Source organism: Hyla sarda, chromosome 1, assembly GCF_029499605.1.
Source record: "Hyla sarda isolate aHylSar1 chromosome 1, aHylSar1.hap1, whole genome shotgun sequence".
NCBI classification, from domain to species: Eukaryota; Metazoa; Chordata; class Amphibia; order Anura; family Hylidae; genus Hyla; species Hyla sarda.
Window position 1 is genome coordinate 508,997,839 of NC_079189.1, and position 20,212 is coordinate 509,018,050.

Here is a 20,212-nt window from a genome sequence, read left to right on the forward strand (position 1 = left end):
TATATGGCTGACTTGACCCAAGTCTCCCGTTCGGTGGCTGAGGCCTCCCGGGAGCTGGTGTCTGCCTTGAAGGGGTCTACCCCTCTGAGAGGGCCCACTCCTAGTCTCCACATACTTCACGCTCTTACAAGCGTACTAGGGGTGCCTCGTCTGACTCTTCCATTGAATCTTCAGATAGATGTGGGCGTCCCCCTCGTGTGTCCCACCCCCCGTCATCTGGGCACAAACGTCGCTCCACCAGAGGACGTTCTCGGAGTCGCCGCTCTGCCACGCCAGAGCCGCGTACCCAGTCAGGGTCGCCCCCTTTCCAGGACTGCCTCCACTCGTTCACATTCTCCTGGTGAACTGGCGGACGAGGCTTCCGAGCCGGCATCTGACTCAGAGTACCACTCGGATTCAGTTGAAACGGTGAACTCATTGGTGACCGCCATAAGAGACACCTTTCACTTAGAGGACCCAGGATCTTCGGATGCCACTCCAGGCGTATCCTTTCATTGTGCTAAGCCAGCACCTCAAAGGTTCAGCTCTTTCGCTGACTTTGACGCCATTCTGGAATCTGCATGGAAACATCCAGACAAGAGGTTCCAAGGAATCAAGACGATTCAAGAACGTTATCCATTTGACAAGGACCTTGTCACTAAGGTGGTTTCCCCTACCTCAGTGGATCCACCAATCTTCCGGATCTCTAAGGCAACTACACTGGCAGATGCCGCTGCCTTCAAGGATTCCACGGACAAAAAGGTAGAATGCTTAGCGAAGTTTGCCTCTGAAGCAGCTGGCTCTTCTCTTATTCCCATCTTCGCCTCGACATGGGTGTCCAAGGTTCTGTCGGAGTGGTGCCTAAAGCTCCATCAGGGTATCTTAGCGGGATCCCCCTCAGAGGATCTGTCTGCTCTGGATCTCCAATGTTCTAAAGCTGGGGACTTCCTATGCGCGGCTTCCATGCAGTCAGCCCGTTGTTCTGCCTTTGCTGTGAGTCACCTAGCGGCCCTCCGCCGCTCTATGAGGCTTAAAGCTTGGAATGCGGATGCCGCTTCCAAAAGGTCTCTCACTGAGCTTCCCTTTACGGGTGGCCGTCTTTTTGGCAAGCGCCTTGATGAGATTATCTCTGAGGCGACAGGAGGTAAGAGTTCCTTGTTGCCTCAAAATAAGGCTCGCCCTACTTCCCAAAGGTAGTCCTCTTCCTTTTGGTCCTTTCGGACCTTTGGCTCCAGCAAAGGGTCCGGACAGGCGCCTTCGCGGGACAAGGCTCCCTCGTTCCGGACGCACCCGTCTTGGAAGTCGGACCGGTCCGGCCGGTTTGCGCCCAAATCAGGCAACCGCAAACCCGCTTCTGCATGACGTGAAGCCCCCACCCGCGTTTTTTTTCTCGGGTGGCAGGCCATCTCTTACTTTTTCGAGACATCTAAACCTCACACATTCAGGACTCTTGGGTCAGGGATGTGGTGTCCAACGGTTACCGAATCAAATTCACCTCCCTTCCGAAGGATTGCTTTTTTCGCTCCCCGGTCTCCTTTTCTGGCGAAGCAATTGCAAGAGGCTCTCCAGTCTCTGCTTTTCCAAGGGGTTATCGTTCCCGTTCCTTCAGGGAAACGGTTTCGGGGTTTCTATTCCAATGTTTTTGTGGTTCCCAAGAAGGACGGTTCTGTGCGACCAATCCTAGACCTCAAGTGTCTCAACCGTCATCTTTTTATCCGCCGCTTCCAAATGGAGTCTCTCCGTTCGGTGGTGGCATCCCTGGAACAAGGGGAGTTTCTTCCTCGGTGGACATCAAGGATGCCTACCTCAATGTCCCAATATTTCCAGGCCATCATCGATACCTCTGCCTTGCGGTTCCGGAGGGGCTTTTTCAATTCCTAGTCCCCCCTTTGGCCTGGCCACCGCTCCTCGGGTCTTTACCAAGATCCTTGCGGCAGTGATGGGCCTGTTACGGTAGTGGGGAGTCTCGGTGATACCCTACCTGGACGACCTTCTCATCAAGACTCCAACCAGAGCCCAGACTCTGGAGAATCTGGACGTCTCTCTCCACACTCTGGATCGCTTCGGGTAGATGGTCAACCGGGACAAGTCAGTCCTCTCTCCTACCCAGTCTCTAACCTTCTTGGGACTTCGCTTCGACACGGCTCTGCCCGAATTTTCCTCCCGCCGGACAAACGTCTGGCGCTTCTGTCGGTGGTCCGCTCCCTTCGGACCCAGGTCTCAGTCTCAATCCGCACTTGTATGGAAGTCCTGGGTCGGATGGTGGCAACTATGGAGGCCGTACCCTTTACCTTTTCTGTCTCGGTGGGACAGGTCTCCTCTGTCCCTCGATCGTCAGATTGTTCTCCCTCGCAGGGTCCGTCAGTCTCTGCTCTGGTGGCTCCGCTCCCCCCTTCTTCAAGGGCGGTCATTTCTTCCCCTTCACTGGCAGGTGGTTACAATGGATGCGATTCTTCTTTGTCTTCATTGGGAGTCCCGTCTTCAGTCCCGTCCTGTCCGCGTCCAGTCTGACAACGCCACGGCCGTGGCGTACATAAATCGACAAGGCGACACTCGCAGCTCGGCAGCCATGGCCGAGGTGGCCAAGATTCTCATCTGGGCGGAAAGCAAGGTTCTGGTCATTTTGGCGATTCACATTCCGGCGGTGCTCAACTAGGAAGCGGACTTCCTCAGTCGGTCCTCACGGCACAAACAGAAGATCCTTCCTTTTGTGTCCAAGTCCGGGGACCCTCATGCTCTGGCCGTGGACGCCCTAGTGATTCCTTGGGCGAGGGTTGCCCTACCCTATCTGTTCTCTCCCCTTCCGCTCCTTTCCAGGGTTCTGAGGAAGCTCAAAACAAAGGACGTCCCCGCCATTCTGGTAGCTCCAGATTGGCCCCGAAGGTCGTGGTACGCCGACGTAGTCAGGCTCCTGGACGACGCTCCACTGCGCCTTCCGCTCTGTCCGGACCTGCTCTCTCCGGGTCCTCCTTGCCACCCCAATTTACAGTCACTGCATTTGACGGCGTGGCGGTTGAGACCGCGGTTTTGAGGGCCCTCGGGTTCTCTTCCCAAGTCATTCACACCATGCTCAGGGCTAGTAAGCCCTCCTCCACAAGAATTTACCACCGTACTTGGCGGTCTTATTTTTGTTGGTGTGAAGCTCAGGACTTGTCCCCTGTAACCTTCTCTGTTCCCAGTCTTCTCTCCTTTTTGCAGTCTGGTTTGGAACTGGGGTTGCCTCTCGGTTCTCTTAAAGGTCAGGTTTCGGCCCTTGCTGTTCTTTTCCAGCGTCCCCTGGCTTCTAATTCCCATGTCCGGACCTTCCTTCAAGGAGTGGCGCATGCTGTTCCTCCTTATCGGTCACCCTCTCCCCCTTGGGACATGAAATTTGATTCTGAGTGCCCTCCAGGGTGCACCCTTTGAGCCCCTTAGAGAGGTGTCTCCGCCTCCTTTCTTGGAAAGTGGCGTTTCTTGTTGCTATCACCTCCATCCGGAGGGTGTCTGAATTGGCAGCTCTTTCCTGCCGTTCTCCAGATTTGCAAGGCTGCTACCTGGTCGTCTTTGCACACTTTCTCGAGATTTTACCGAGTTCATACTTTCGCATCGGCTGATGCTAGTCTGGGTCGTAAAGTGTTGCAGGCGGCAGTGGATCGGTCGTCTGCCTGACTGCTTATCTGCCCACCCAAGGGACGGCTTTGGTCCGTCCCACGGTCTTTGTCCCCCAATGGAGCCGATGGAGAAAAGGAGATTTTTGTTTACTTATCTTAAAATCTTTCTCGAAGGATCCATTGGGGGACTCAGCTCCCGCCCTTTTTGGGATTTTCCTTTGGTTCTCTGTTCGAGGGTGTGTTCAGTTATATATATTTTTTTTTCTTTCTTCTGGTTCTCGGACAGTTTTGGGTTTTTCTTTGACCTATTGGTCTCCTCCTATTGCTCTTGAACTTAAACTGATTAGCTCAGAGCCTGAAGGCGGGTATATCCTGCTAGGAGGAGAAGAATTTTTTATTACCATAGTGTCACACCTCCTAGAGACAGCAGCATACATCCACGGTCTGTGTCCCCCAATGAATCCTTCGAGAAAGAGATTTTATGGTAAGTAAACAAAAATTTCCTTTTTCCAACCAGTGTGCCTCCAGCTGTTGCAAAACTACAACTCCCAACATGTACTGATCGCCGAGATGTAGTTATCCAACATCTGGAGGCACACAACTACAACTCCCAGCATGGCGAGACAGCCGTTTGCTGTTCGTGCATGCTGGGAATTGTAGTTTTGCAAGATTAAGAGGGCCGCAGTTTAGAAACCACCGCAAAGTGATCTCTAAACTGTGGCCCTCCAGATTTTGCAAAACTAGCAAACTTCTCTCTGTGCATGCTAGGAGTTATAGTTTTGCAACATCTGTAGGGCTACAGTTTAGGGCCCACTGTATAGTGATCTCGAAACAGTAGCCCTCCAGATGTTGCTAGGAAACAGCTCCATAGGATTGCCACACGTTATCACCGCCCGCCGCCGGTAAGTGACCTCCGGCACCAGTCACCGCCGCTTTCCCCACTCTGCCCGAACTACAATGGGTGGGCAGAGCGGGGAACCAAACTTTAAAACCCCCTCCTCCCCTAACCCTTCAAGGGGATCGGGGGTGTCTTGGAGACCCCCAATCCCCCTTATTTTCCGGGTCACCGGAGAACCGAATGACCCGGAATCACTGCAGATCGCCTTTCTGAATTAACAGACTGGTTTGCACGGGGTGCCTGCTGAATGATTTCAGCAGGCATCCCGGTCTGGTCCCCACCCGATGAGTGGCATGGACCGGAATTCCCACAGGCGTACAGGACGCCCTGGGTCCCTAAGTGGTTAAAAAATGTTGAGTGGGAATTTTCCATAACAAAGTGTGTATGACCTTTTTGACAATTCAGGTCGTAAAACATTGGTGGATTTCTGAATGCTGATCCAAAGAACAAGTTTGTTTAAGCCTCAGGATTCTGTGTAGCCACAGTGTTAAAGTGAATGTGCAGAGAAGTAATTAAAATGACTAACTGAAGTTAGCTTTGTACATTGTGAGAGACTGATAGAAATGGTCATCTAGGATCGTTGTATTTCCCTAAGGTACCGGTCATGTGGGGACACGAGGTTTTAAGAAGCGTATATCTCATATAGGGAAAGTCCTTAAATAGTTGACGAGGCTTAGCTGAGTAGGGTTTATTATGGGTTGAAAAGCAGGTTTAAAGGGGTACTTTTTAGCAGCTGTATGCTACAGAGGATATTCTTTTCTTTTTGAATTTCTTTTTTGTCTTGTCCACAGTGCTCACTGCTGACACCGTATCATGAACTGTCCAGAGCAGGAGAAAATCTCCATTGCAAACCTATGCTGCTCTGGACAGTTTCTGACACAGACAGAGGTGTCAGCAGAGAGCACCGTGAACAAGACAAAAAATAAATTCAAAAAGAAAAGAATTTCCTCTGTAGCATACAGCTGCTAAAATGTACTCGAAGGGTAAAGATTTTTTTATAAAAGTAATTTACAAATCTGTTTAACTTTCTGGCACCAGTTGATTAAAAAAAAAATAAAAAAAATGTTTTCCACAGGAGTACCCTTTAACCCCTTCCCGCAGAATGTCATATATAAACGCCGGGTTGTGCAGTGCGTTCGCGCATCCCGACGTTTATAAAGGACATTCAGTCAACCCGGCGATGCGCAGCATCGCACGGGTTAACCAGCAGAAGTCCCGCTGTTTCCAGCAGGGGACAACTTCTGCTTCACCCCCCAGGACCATCCATTGATGGTCCTGGTCAGCGATCACTGTGATTGGTCCATGTGGACGAATCACAGTGACCTGGGGTGAAAGTTCAGATCCCCCGCACTGCCCGCCCCTTGAAGTCGGGCAGAACGGGGGACGATGGCTGCGGGGTCTTGCGGCGACCTGCGGCATAGGTGGGGGAACACGAGGGGACCGGCGGCCTTACCCGAACCAGCGGCGGGACCGAGGAGCAGCGCGGGACCGGCCACGTGGAGGAGCAGTGGCGGGACTGGCAGGTAAGTATATGGTCCTGAGAGGCAGCAGTGAAGATCTTCACTGCTGCTTCTAGGAGTCTGAAAACTACAACTCCCAGCATGCCTAGACAGCCTTTGGCTGTCTGTGCATGCTGGGAGTTGTAGTTTTGCAACATCTGGAGGGCCCCAGTTTGGAAACCATTGTATAATGGTCTCCAATCTGTGCTTTTCCAGCTGCTGCAAAACTACAACTCCCAGCATACACGGACTGTCCAGGCATGCCGGGAGTTTTAGTTCAGCAACATCTGGCCCTTCAGATGTTGCCGAACTACAACTCCCAGCATGCCCTTCAGCTTTCTGGGCATGCTGGGAGTTGTAGTTTTGCAACAACTGGAGACACACTGGTTGGGAAACATTGTCTGTTTCTAACTCAGTGTTTCCTAACCTGTGTGCCTCCAGCTGTTGCAAAACTATAACTCCCAGCATGCACTAACAGACCATGCATGCTGGGAGATGTGGTTTTGCAACAGCTGGTGCACCCCCCTTGTGAATGTACAGGGTACATTCACATGGGCGAGGGTTTTACAGTGGGTTTCTCGCTGCAAGTTTGAGATGCACCAAATTTTGCGCTGGGAAACTCGCTGTAATCCCCCGCCCATGTGACTGTACCCTAAAAACACTACACTACACTAACACAAAATAAAATAAGTTAAAAACACTACATATACACATACCGCTACACAGCCCCCCTCCCCCAATAAGAACGTCCGGTACACCACTGTTTCCAAAGCAGAGCCTCCAGCTGTTGAAAAACAACAACTCCCAGTATTGCCGGACAGCCGTTGACTGTCCACGCATGCTGGGAGTTTTGCAACAGCTGGAGGCACCCTGTTTGGGAATCACTGGCGTAGAATACCCACATGTCCACCCCTATGCAAATCCCTAATTTAGGCCTCAAATGCACATGGTGCTCTCACTTTGGAGCCCTGCCGTATTTCAGGGCAACAGTTTAGGGCCACATATGGGATATTGCGGTACTCGGGGGAAATTGCGTTACAAGGTTTGGGGGGCTTTTTCTTCTTTAACTCTTCATGAAAAGGAAATGTTGGGGTCTACACCAGAATGTTAGTGTAAAAAAATTTAATTTTTTACACTAACATGCTGATGTTGCCCTATACTTTACATTTTCACAAGAGGTAAAAGGGAAAAAAGCCCCCCAAAATTTGTAATGCAATTTCTCCCGAGTACGGAGATACCCCATATGTGGGCGCAAAGTGCTCTGGGGGCGCACAACAAGGCCCAGAAGGGAGAGCGCACCATGTACATTTGAGGTGATTTGCACAGGGGTGGCTGATTGTTACAGCGGTTTTGACAAACGCAAAAAAAACAAAACCCCACATGTGACCCCATTTCCGAAACGACACCCCTCACGGAATGTAATGAGGGGTACAGTGAGAATTTACCCCCCACAGGTGTCTGACGGATCTTTGTAACAGTGGTCCGTGAAAATGAAAACTTGTACAGCCCACTGTTCCAAAGATCTGTCAGACACCAGTGGGGGGCAAATGCTCACTGTACCCTTTGTTACGTTCCTCAAGGCGTCTAGTTTCCAAAATAGTATGCCATGTGTTTTTTTGGTTTTTTTTGCTGTTCTGGCACCTTAGGGGCTTCCTAAATGCGACATGCCCCCCGAGCAAAATTTGCTCTCAAAAAGCCAAATATGACTCCTTCTCTTCTGAGCATTGTAGTTCGCCCGAAGTGTACTTCAGGTCAACTTATGGGGTACCTCCATACTCAGAAGAGAAGGGGTTACAAATATTGGGGGGTATTTCCTGCTATTAACCCTTGGAAAAATGTGAAATTTGGGGGGAAACACACATTTTAGTGAAAAAAAAATTTTTTTTTTTACATATGCGAAAGTCGTGAAACACCTGTGGGGTATTAAGGCTCACTTTATTCCTTGTTACGTTCCTCAAGGGGTCTAGTTTCCAAAATGGTATGCCATGTGAGGGTTTTTTGCTGTTCTGGCACCATAGGGGCTTCTTAAATGCAACATGCTCGCCAAAAACCATTTCAGAAAAACGTACTCTCCAAAATCCCCTTGTCGCTCTTTCCCTTCTGAGCCCTCTACTGCGCCCGCCGAACACTTTACATAGACATATGAGGTATCTGCTTACTCAAGAGAAATTGGGCTACAAATATAAGTATACATTTTCTCCTTTTACCCCTTGTAAAAATTCAAAAATTGGGTCTACAAGAACATGTGAGTGTAAAAAATGAAGATTGTGAATTTTCTCCTTCACTTTGCTGCTATTCCTCTGAAACACCTAAAGGGTTAAAACGCTGACTGAATGTCATTTTGAATACTTTGGGGGGTGCAGTTTTTATAATTGGGTCTTTTGTGGGGTATTTCTAATATGAAGACCCTTCAAATCCACTTCAAACCTGAACTGGTCCCTGAAAAATAGTGAGTTTGAAAATGTTGTGGAAAATTGCTGCTGAACTTTGAAGCCCTCTGGTGTCTTCCAAAAGTAAAAACTCGTCACTTTTATGATGCAGACATAAAGTAGACATATTGTATATGTGAATAAAAATTTTTTTTTTATTTGTAATATACATTTTCCTTACAAGCAGAGAGCTTCAAAGTTAGAAAAATGCAAAATTTTCAAATTTTTCATCAAATTTTAGGATTTTTCACAAGGAAAGGATGCAAGTTACCACAAAAATTTACCACCATGTTAAAGTAGAATATGTCACGTAAAAAACGATCTCGGAATCAGAATGATAACTAAAAGCATTCCAGAGTTATTAATGTTTAAAGTGACAGTGGTTAGATGTGCAAAAAACGCTCTGGTCCTTAAGGCCAAAATGGGCTTGGTCCTGAAGGGGTTAAAGTTTTCCGACTAGGCTCGGTCACCCCAATGCTGAAGACAGCTTGTTGCTAGGCTTTAAAACTAGGAATGAATGAGTTATCTGCCCAGCGCTGCGATGTGGGTAACCAATCATATGTGACCCGCGAGCGCTGTTCTCACCCCCCACCACCACCACCACTAATTATCAACCCAGCGCTGCGCTGTCCCCATCGGGGTTAATACTCACATATCACCTGCAAGCGCTGTCCTCCTCGTCCTCCTGTTTGTTGCGGGCCGCCTGCGCTGACACTCTATACTGTACACTGTATCCCTATGCCCGGGCTGTAAAAGTTAAACAAAATAAACTTTAACTCATCTTCCCCGTCGGTAAGGACCAGCTTCCTGGGAACGTCGGAGAGCTGTCAGCCTATCACCGGCCGCAGCGATGTTCTGCCTCAGCCGGTGAAAGGTTGAGCCCACTGTCATGTAAGGAGCCGGCTTCTTACATGACAGAGGGCTCAGCCTATCACTGGCCGAGGCGGAATATTGCTGCGGCCAGTGATAGGCTGACGGCTTTCCGATGTTCCCGTCCCAAGGAAGAGCGTGAGGCCGACGTAGGAACGTGCGTTAGTTTATTTTGTTTATCTTTTGCAGCCCGGGCATAGGGATACAGTGTACAGTATAGAGGGTCAGTGCAGGCGGCCCGCAACAAACAGGAGGATGAGGAGGACAGCGTTTGCGGGTGAAATGCGAGTATTTACCCCGATGGGGACAGCGCAGCGCTGATGATTAGTTTTGGGGGGGGGGGGGGGGAGGAATACCGTTATATACTGTGGAACCGCCATTAGTTACAAAAATACTGTGATACACATTTGGTCATACCGCCCAGACTGGGAGTTGTAGTTTTACAACAGCTCGAGGCACCCTGGTTGGGAAACAGTGCTCTAAGGGTATGTTCATGACAGAGACTGTGAATACTGCAGATTTTGGCACTGTTTTAGTCCTGTATTAGCCCCATACAATTAAGCTAATCTGTGTCCTGGCAACTTGATGCAGTTTTTTTTTCTTCCAGTATACAGATTTTCTAATTCACTTTGGAAAAATCCATGCTGCAGAGTTGCAGCTGTGGAGTAGACTTCACCCAGATTTTATTGGCAAAATCCATATGAAAGCCTTTGTATTACACATTTGCAGAGTAAATTGCAGAGTAAACTTTGAAACACAAATGGATAATTTTATGTATGCGAATTTCGTATGAACTGTGGTGCTAGAATGATTTAGTTGCAACAATGTTTTTGCTCAGTCATATTTTTATTTTGTTTTTAGATATTACCTGATGATCCAGATAAGAAGCCCCAGGCTAAGCAGTTACAGACTAGAGCAGACTACCTCATTAAACTTCTCAACAGGGACCTTGCTAAAAAAGAAGCACAGCGACTTTCAGGAGTGAGTGATTTAAAATAAGAAATATTCTACTGTGTGTGTAAGGGGAAAAAATTAACATGTTTTCTTAACATGTCAATTGTAACTTAGGGAAATTCAAAACGGAGAAAAACGCGAGCAAAGAAAAGTAAAACTGTGAAACCTGTCAAAATCGAGGCAGTCAAAAGTGAATCTTCACCGCCAACTTCAGAAAAGTCTGAGGAAGAGGAGGAGGAGGAAGAGGATGAAGATGAAGAAAAGGTAAGTTTAACAAATGCTATACTGGAAATATTTAGTTATTACATACTTACAGGCACATTATACTTTATACCAAAAGCAACAAGCACGAAAATTGAACAAAACATTAAATGACCTAAAGAAATTTTTTACTGCGATGAACCTGACAAATTCAGGTGATGCTGTTAGGAATGTTCAGTGTGGCTCAATTTGAAGTCTGTACCCTTCGATTTTTGTCATTTTTCTCAGTCACTTTTTATTGGGGGATACCTATACTGATGGGTATATGCTCTTGCCACTAGGAGGCGCTGACACTAGGGAAAAAAGTCTGCTCCTCCCTGGCAGGATATACCCGCTGACTGGAAGTGAGATAATCAGTTTTTAGCTAGTGTCAGTAGGAGGCATTATTTTTTAGTAATGGCTGTTTAGTTAGGGTTTTCTTCCCTTTTGTTTCCCTTTTTCAGGTAGGGGTTCAGGAGCATGATGGCGCTCACTGTTCCCCCATATGCGAGGAAGGGGCACAGCCATCGAGTTATGTACAGTCAACCCCTTCTTGCCAACGGCCAGCGCCTGGAGGTTGAATCCTGGGTCCGGGTCTCCCCCGCCCCCCCCCCCCCCTGCCCGCCCCGCTATCCTAGCCTGGTATGATGCAGTGTGGCTATAAGCCGGTTGAAGACTCCTGAGGTGAGTATAAAGGATGGTGTCCGCAGGCAATATGTACAAACCCCCGGGCTGTGTTTCTGCAAACTAGGTCCTATGGAGGACAGCCTCCCGGCCTTTTGCAGCGGCTGCCTCCACAGGCGTGGCGTTTTTTTTCCAGCTCACCTCTGAACAGCCTTGCTGTTCCTTCTTTCAGTCAGCTATGTTTTCTCCTACTGCGGTGGTCGGAAGCCCGCTGGGGGCTCAGCCAGCGGGTATTCAGGGTTATGACTGCATATGGGCCGCCCTTCTTCCCTTGAGCCAGCATGCGACCAAGAGGCCAGGCAACGCCTCCTTTCCATTTTTCAGGGGGCTTTGGCAGTACGTGGCTCCGCCCTTCTCCCCCTGAGAGCGCACGGATCTGGAGGCCAGGCAGCGCCTCCTTCCTAGGTTCGCGCACCCCGTGGATCATTCCTCTTGCCAGCGGGTGCTTACCTGCAGATGTGGTGATTGCACCTCCAGCCCCCCACCGGCATCTTGCTCCGCCCCTCCTGCATTGCGTGGTCTGCGGCGCTCCGATATCTGTTCAGCTCCGTTGGCATCCCTAAGCTACAACCCGGCGGGAGCTCTTCCGTTCTGGCCCGCTCTTGTCCCCTAGCCTCGGAGCTGTACGCCACCTTAGCAGGCGCTTCTAAGCGCGTTGCTCCATACCGTTGCCACTCCTAGGGCTGCTGCATGAGCATTCCTTAGTGTCTCTGCATGAAGGACATGTTGTAGGCTTCCTAGCCGTAGTACCTTCGGGAATCATGCGTACATTTTCAGCGCACGGCGCCTTGTTACCACGCTTCCTTTCTGCCATTTAGGTGTGTGTGTGAGAAAAAAAAAAAGTGAATCTCTGCTGCTGGTCTCAGGCCATTTAGTGGCAGTTGTGACTTCTGGGGACACTGTACTTTTCAGCTCATCTGCTGGGCTTTTTTTTCTAGGACGGTGTCCGGTGGCCCCTTTATTGTCTCCATCACCATATACGGGACCCGATATGGAACATTACATTGGTTATGTCTCTGGCATACCTACTTTTGGCAGGGTTCTCACTCTGTCATGGAGCATATGTGGCCCGCTGTGGCGGGTCATTGCCAGAGATTTCATGATCCCTTGGAAGATACCAGGGCTACAGACAGGTCTGTTTCTCCTCTACCGCTGGTTGCCATGACATGTCTGTCATGTTCTTGGTGTGTACACATTATTCTCTCCTCCACAGGCCTCCGCATCCGCGGCTCATGCCCCTGATCCCCACGTTCAGTGCAAGGTTTCCGTGGAAGTGTTCCTTGCGTGGACATGGATTGGACCTGCTCTCATTAGGCCAGATAGTAGTTTTGCCTGTCACTCATCTCACAACTGCCGTCCCCGCAGCTGGATTACGGTACCCCACTTCTAGTGCAAGGTGACCACTGGAGTGACCCGCTGTCTATCGACCCATACCAGTAAGCCAGACAGTGGTCTGCTTGGTTTGCTCTGACTCCTGTCACTTCTCCAAGGACTGATATGTTTGCGACCAAAGTTTATGTACCTCACTGCTAGTGCGCGGTGTCCAGTGGAGTGATCTGGCATGTCCTATGGACCCTATACATGGTGATGGGGATACAATCCACAGCTCCTAAGCCTCCCCGATCTCCCAAGGTGATGGGGATTCTATCCATGGCTTTTAGACTTCCCCACCTTTCCACATGCTTCAAAGGGGCACAGTTATTGCCTATTTGTCTGTGTCCCCTTATCACCAGCACCTGGAGGGGCACTCGTTATGCCAGACTTTTCTGTGCAGTTTCCGCCGCCCTCAGTCTTCCATCTCTGGGCTTCCACGTGCATGGTTGTTGCTTCCCGTACCTCACTGTTGGTGTGAGGAATCTGTCGGGGCGGGGGGGGGGGGTGTTCCTGCAGGCACAAGGGACTGCTGCCAGTCATTAGTCTGCATGGTCTCCTATACCACCGGGTCACCCATCAGATTGGCTGCTCTCCTGTGCCCAACTTTCTGTGGGAAGGTTCTAAGGAGTGTTCCTGTGCATTCAGGAATCCTCCACCAGTCAGCCGGACGGATGTCCGCGTGGTTTACTGCTACGTCGGGTCAACTACCATTCACTTCCTACACCCTGGAGGCAGTTCAGGTAACCACTGCAAAGACGTAGTTCCAAGTGGGTCTCCCCATATTGCTCCATGGGCCCTATACAATGCACCACATGCTGATTAGCGTCGTTCTCTACTTACCAAGTCTCTCTCTTCATGCCTGCCGCTCTCACGGCTTAAGGCTGGTAACCCATATTTAGTGTGTGGTTCTGAATGCGGGACCCTGTGTGGCCATGGTCCCTATGCCAGATAGCCAGACTGTCTGCATGGCTTTCTAATCCATCAGGTCACCTCCCCCATTCCTGCCGCTCCCGCGACTGCAGTCAGGTAACTCCTTCCATGTGAAGTTTAACAAAGTGTGTCTCTCTGGGTTTATTGGACTTTTATGCCTATAAGTCAGACTGTCTGCATATTTCTTGCCACACATACATCCTTCATCTCTTGCATCTGAGACAGCACTCTCTGTTCCCCTTTCTCAGAGTGCCACGTTGGTCTGCTAAGGGCATGGTTGTGACACACCATAGGGTGCTGAGTCTGTCTTCCATACTGCCAGACTTTTGGATGTCTGCGGTTCTTTTGTGTCTGCAGTGTTGGTACCCCGCTACTATCGTGTGGTAACCATGTATGTGTCCCTACATATGCTTAGGTACTCTGCACGTGTGGAGCCCACCCTCCCTTCTGTCGGTGGGGTGTGCCTCGGGCCTTCCTGTGATCTTGTTCTAAAGCCCTGCGGCGGTTGAGCACCTCTGTTCTGGCATGGCGCCTTTTGGGGCGACAGTCAGTTCAGCCCCCCCATGCCTCCAGTTTTCTTTCTTAGGTTTCTGTGCTGGGTGGCTCAGGCGTCTGCTCTGTTGCTATAGACACTACTAGGTTGGCTCAGTTGGCGCCCATCTGGGCCAGGGTTTCACCACGATGGAGTGTTCCCCTCAACGCTGTTGGTTGCTGTGTGCGTGTGCTTCTTACTCACATTCATAGCCATGTCTTTGTTTCTTTGCCCAGCACCAGTGTCCAGGATCCCGATCCCTCCATCTGTCGTAGGGTTCCTGGGGGCTACGTCCACCCAGTACTTTGTCCCATTGCCATAGGGCAGCATTTCCCTGCTACTACAGTGTCTGGCACAGTTGACAATCCCCCTTCCACAGTGGGTACGGGGATCCGGAGCTTGGCATGGTCTGTGCCGGAGTTCCCTCTCACCCACCCCGTTTTCCCCTCCACTGCTGAGCGCTATCTTCTGTCTAGATAGAGCCATCTCTCTCTCTTCCCACTATATAGGTGGGGTATCTTGCTGGGCCCTCCCTTGGCGCAATCACCCTGGAAGGTTGTGTTCATCCTTCCCTTGTCAGTGTCTGTTGTGCTAGAGCCAGTCTTCTAGAGTGACCTTCCTGTGATCAGACCCTGGGAGTACCTGCTCGGTCCCACTTTTTTCCCTCCATTCCCGTCCTGACGGGATGTTGCTTCGGAGTGCTCTTGTCTGCTCGGACTGCTGGAGTCCAACTCCGGTTAGTCTCCTTGTCTTGGACACTATCCTAGACTGCTGTGGCGTGCCTTCTCTTTTTTTTAGTACGGGCATCCTGGCTCTTTGGGCCTTAGTGGTGGTTGAGGTCTAGGGCATGTGTAGCTCTCCTGCCCAGACTTCTCTGTGATCCCATTGTGGGGCGGTCTTGCTGTACCGCACTTCTTCTTGTCTTGACATGGAACTTTGTCTCCCAGAGCGTTTCTCGGCCTTTGGGTTTACGTACCCTTCAGCTGTGAGCCTTCCAGGAGACGCAGGAACCTCCGATTCTCATGTCAGTCGCTCTGGGTTCCGGGATGCTCCTTTTCAGGGTCTTCTGCTCCTTTTTTGGCATTTTTTTTTCCCTTCAATGTACATCTTCCAAGTGACTCAGGAACCTCCAGTTCCCATGTCTGTCTCTCCGGTTTTCCAGGCTGCACCTTTTTTTTTAGGGTGTTCCATTCCTTTCTTGTTTCCTCCTTCGGAGTCCATGTACTCCCGAGATGGAGGGAGTTCTGGTCATCTGGATTACACCAGTCGAGCTGATTTTGCCTTCTGGGTGCTCACGTCGAGCCCCTGGTACAAGGATTTTGGATCAACAGATGTTCAGGTCATCGATCTTATGCACCAGGCTTCTCTTGAGCCGGTTTCAGTCTTTCTTTTTTCCATTGGTTTTCTGCTCAGGTGTATGCTGCTCTCCCTGGCACCTTTCCACAATGTTCTCTTGAATCGGTCGACCCTAGATAGGGGTTCTCTTGTTGTGCCTTTTTTCCTTTTTTGTTTCCCAGCCGGGCTAGCCCTCTGTCTGATATCCTACCTCCTTCCAGGATGGTTCTGGCCCATCTGGCTTCCTAGTGGGTTTGGTCTCTGGACTGATTCCCTTTCTCTAGTGGTTGGTATTCCCACCCTAAGGGACTGCTTTGGTACGTCCCATCAGTATAGGTGTCCCCCAATGAAGAGCAACTGAGATAAGGAGATTTTTGTACTCCCTGTAAAATCTATTTCTCGTAGCCTTCATTGGGGGACACCGCACCCACCCATATCTTTTTGTCCAGATGATCTTTTCCAGGGTACTTCGGACATATGTCTTTGTTGGCTTCTCCTACTGCTTTTTGACAAAACTGATTACCTCACTTCCAGTGGGTGAGTATATCCTACCATGGAGGAGCCGATTTTTTTTCCTAGTGTCAGCGCCTCCTATTGGAGCATATTCCCATCAGTATAGGTGTCCCCCAATGAAGGCAACGAGAAAGATTTTACGGTGAGTCAATACAATTATAAAATCATTCTGCTTAAAATTGTCCTAATCTGACCCCTATAATTTTATTTTTTGGTATATGGTGCTGAATGAGGGCTCCTTTTTCTTATCTATAGTTTTTATCAGTACCATTTTTGATTTGCCTTGAATTTTTGTTCATTTTTTACTAATTTTTTTCTGATGTGAAGCATTTCTGTAGGTCAGTGTTCTTTCATGTTTATGCCGTTCACATTGAATCATAAACATAATTTTTATAGTTCAGACAATTCAGCGAACATCAATATAAAATATATTTTATACATTTTTTTCCCTTTTTTTAAGTCCCCATGTGGGACCATTGTATGCAATCATCAGATTGCGTTCACTGTTCAATGATATGCTACTGCCTCTGCCCGTCTTTAAATGGGCACTGTCATGAAGTAAAAAAATTGATATGTTGTAGTACTTAAGTACTACAACATATCTCTAATATACTTTAATAAAAAAAAAGTGATTTTAGACAAGTTTAAAATCGCTTTTAAATTCGGCCACTAGGGGTCGCCCTCCTAGTGGCCTAATGCATTCAGCAGTGACGTCACCACTGAATTTCGACTCCTTTCAGCCTGGCAATGAGTCGAAATTCAGGCACTGCTGTGCTCGCTCCCGCCTGTCAATCAAACGGCAAATGCGAGCACGCTGATAGCTTGGGCTGCGCGCATTGGCCAGCTCCACTGGCCTTGCGCGCGGCCCCACCCGCCCCCGTTACCCTGTCCGGAGGCAGCGCGAGCACTCATTGCTGCGCTGATCCTCCGGATGGGTAAGTCTGATCTGCAGTGCTATTGGCAGATCATCTATGCGCGCTCCCGACAGGAGCGCTGCATAGACGATCTGAGGGCGGAAGCAAGCGCCCAGCAAGGCATCAGTGACGTCGTGCCTGCTGGGAAGCGCTGCTTCCCGCCCTGCTTTATAGAGCAGATTTAGAAGCACTAAAAAGTTTTTTTTTTTAAAGCCAGGTAGGGGGTTAGGGCTAGATTACTAATAGGTAGGGACATATTCAATTCTATATTACTTGGTGGGAGATGCACTTTAACAATGAGTACCCAGCTAATGATAGTAGCCGTCTCTCACCGCCTATGGAGCTAGCACAGTTCCTGCACTGTCTTCATATACATTTAACAGTGTGTACAAGTTTTCGCTGTGTTGTCTAGGGGTTAGTTTATGAAGAGGGAATAAAAAATAGATACATGTGTTCTTTGTTTCTGAGCCACAGTGCATCAGTATACCACTGTTATTTTGCTTTCATATTTCAAAGTGTAATTCAGTTTCCCACCTAGAAGATATCTGGATTCACTATAGAGAAATATGGATGACCTAGTGATGCCATTTATCTGTAATGAGCCTTTAGGTCGATTTGTGGTTGTTACTGTCTTGCTTTTCTGACTTGTAATAGCACCTGACAAGAAGTGAAATCGGGGCATTTGTTACGTAAATACACTGACATTTAAAATATAGTGCCCTTGAAAGTGATTGTCCTGTTTTGTTGCAGGAGGAAGATGCTTCTGTGAAAACAAACAGTAAAAAAATTAAAGCGGAGAAAGAGAATGAGGAGCGGACAGAGCCAGAAGGCCCTTCTAAAAAGGAGCCTGAAGAAAAAAAGGAAATTAAGGAGACCAAGAAAGAGGTGAAAAAGGAAAGAAAAGATCGTGACGAAAAGAAAGAAGAAAAGGACAAAAAAGAAGCAAAAACAAAAGAGCTGGTAAAAGAAATCAAAGAAGAAAAGGTAAATCACATTTTTTTTTTCAACTTGGTAAACAGTATTTACTTAATATTAATTTGTAACTTCTGGAATAAATGAATTTATCTTGGACTTTCTTATGATAGGTTAATGATGTGAAACCAGAAAAAGAGAAAGCAAAGAAAAATATTGCTGCTGAAACTCCTGTTCACATCACTGCAAGTAGTGAACCAGTACCAATTTCTGAAGAGGCAGAAGAACTTGATCAGAAGACATTCAGTGTTGTGAGTTTTTTACCTTTTACTTAAATTATCGTGTTTATTACTCATTTTGTGACTTTTATTCATTCAGAATCTTTTTTTGTTTGTTTTGAAAATGGAGTATAAATGTAAATGATAACAATAAATGCTATTGTCTTTCAGTGTAAAGAGAGAATGCGACCAGTGAAGGCTGCATTAAAACAGTTAGATCGACCCGAAAAAGGACTCTCCGAGCGTGAGCAGCTTGAGCACACCCGGCAGTGCCTGATTAAAATTGGGGATCACATAACAGAATGCTTGAAAGAGTATGCAACCCCAGAACAAATAAAACAGTGGAGGAAGTAAGTGGAATGTGTCTTCCCCCCCCCCCCCCCCCCCATAAATCTTTAATCTTTAATATTTGTGCAGGATACACAGGTCAGGGAGTCACACAGATAGCGGGAAACGTACAGAACAACAGTTACACACTTCCTATAGCCAACTTTGTGTATTAACTAGCTTTCGCCCACGGCTTCGCTCATGTTAAATTTAACGTAGGTAACATAGATTTGCTTTTTACGATCCTATAGTAATGAGGCCGCTCTGGGTAAAGTCTACGGGCATCCAAGCAACCCGAAACATTACATCTGCTGTTTCATGGAATTGAAGATCGACATTCTTTGAGGACTTTTACCGAGTCTGCGCGCAGGGGAACCCGCCTTCTCGCGCTAACTTATATACTGCCAACAGTCCTCATATGCCTTCGTCCTATCCCCGTCGTCCTATCCCCGTCGTCCTATCCCCGTCGTCCTATCCCCGTCGTCCTATCCCCGTCGTCCTATCCCCGTCGTCCTATCCCCGTCGTCCTATCCCCGTCGTCCTATCCCCGTCGTCCTATCCCCGTCGTCCTATCCCCGTCGTCCTATCCCCGTCGTCCTATCCCCGTCGTCCTATCCCCGTCGTCCTATCCCCGTCGTCCTATCCCCGTCCTCCTATCCCCGTCCTCCTATCCCCGTCCTCCTATCCCCGTCCCGTAATATGTGTACCAGGTATTGAAATAACTCCAGCCGTACAGAAGTTATGTGGGAACATACATTTCCCATTGATTTGCATGGGACTTTAAACAAAAACACTGACCCTCACAAATGGGGGTAGTTAAGGGTTAAATTAACTATCCTATTTTTTAAGTGGACATATAAGTAACATGTGACCAAGTATTATTGAAATATCTCCAGCCGTTTGGAAGTTATGCAGTAACATATAATTCCCATAGACTTAAAAAAAAAAAAAAAAAAAAAAAAAAAAAAACTTTCACCCCCTTAAAGGGAACCAATCATCACTTTTTACCCCCTGTAACTATTAAAAACACATCCTAGAGCATGTAACCATTGTTCCTACCATGTTTCTGTAGTGCATGGCAATGAATGAAAAGCTCCGAAAATCAACTTATAAAATGTCCCGCGCTGTATGTTAATTTCTGTAAGTAGTCCATTGGGCGGTGCTGCATTCCTATTTAGTCACCGTGGCCAGAGCTGAAATCACGCCCCTCCCATCCTAAACACGCCTACATGGGCGTGATTAACAGCCCGGCCGCAGTGGAATCAGCCTCGTCTTCCCTGTCAGCTCGTGCAGTTACAGAAGCAAGGAGTGCGAGTCTGCAGACTGCTGGAGTGCCGCTGGGTCCTAGTGCCGGCCGGATACATACACTCTTCTGCTGTCAGTGGAGAGATCAGAGCATAACATCTAGAGATCGGCGAGGGACACACAGGACATATTGTACTTCAATCCTCCTGTCTTCTTAGGTAGATTACTAAATGTTAGGTGTATGTATTACATTATGTTATACACTGAAAAAAGAGTGTGGGGTATAACATAATTACAATTCCCAGCATGTCCGGAGAGCCAAAGTCTGTCTGTGCATGCAGAGTTGTACTTTTGCAACAGCTGGAGGCACACTTATTGTGAACCAATGGGTAACATTCCAGTGTTTCCCAACAGGTATGCCTACATTTTGCTACAAAGTTACAACTCCCAGCATGCCTGGAAAGCCAAAGGTTGTCCGTGCACGCTGAGAGTTGTAGTTTTGCAACAGCTGGATATACACTGGTTGGGAAACACTGGCTTATCTCATTAGGTAGCGTCACTCAGTCAGGGTTGCTATGTTATAGAAGTTGCTCAACTACAACTCCCAGCATGCCCGGACAAGCTTTGGCTTTGGCTGGGAGTGACGCTACCTAATGAGATAAGCCAGTGTTTCCCAACCAGTGTATCTCCAGCTGTTGCAAAACTACAA

General features: G+C 48.4%; 1 protein-coding gene across 6 annotated transcripts in view; it reads left to right on the forward strand.

The window, feature by feature from the left end:
• CHD1 (chromodomain helicase DNA binding protein 1) overlaps nucleotides 1–20,212 on the forward strand; it is a 135,412-nt gene that overhangs the window by 92,906 nt on the left and 22,294 nt on the right. For all 6 annotated transcript variants that reach the window (XM_056537549.1, XM_056537544.1, XM_056537545.1 and 3 more), the window contains 5 exons: nucleotides 10,127–10,246; nucleotides 10,334–10,483; nucleotides 17,492–17,725; nucleotides 17,827–17,964; nucleotides 18,103–18,281. In XM_056537549.1, coding sequence (XP_056393524.1) covers nucleotides 10,127–10,246; nucleotides 10,334–10,483; nucleotides 17,492–17,725; nucleotides 17,827–17,964; nucleotides 18,103–18,281 — 821 coding nt within the window. The remainder of the gene's footprint in view (nucleotides 1–10,126; nucleotides 10,247–10,333; nucleotides 10,484–17,491; nucleotides 17,726–17,826; nucleotides 17,965–18,102; nucleotides 18,282–20,212) is intronic.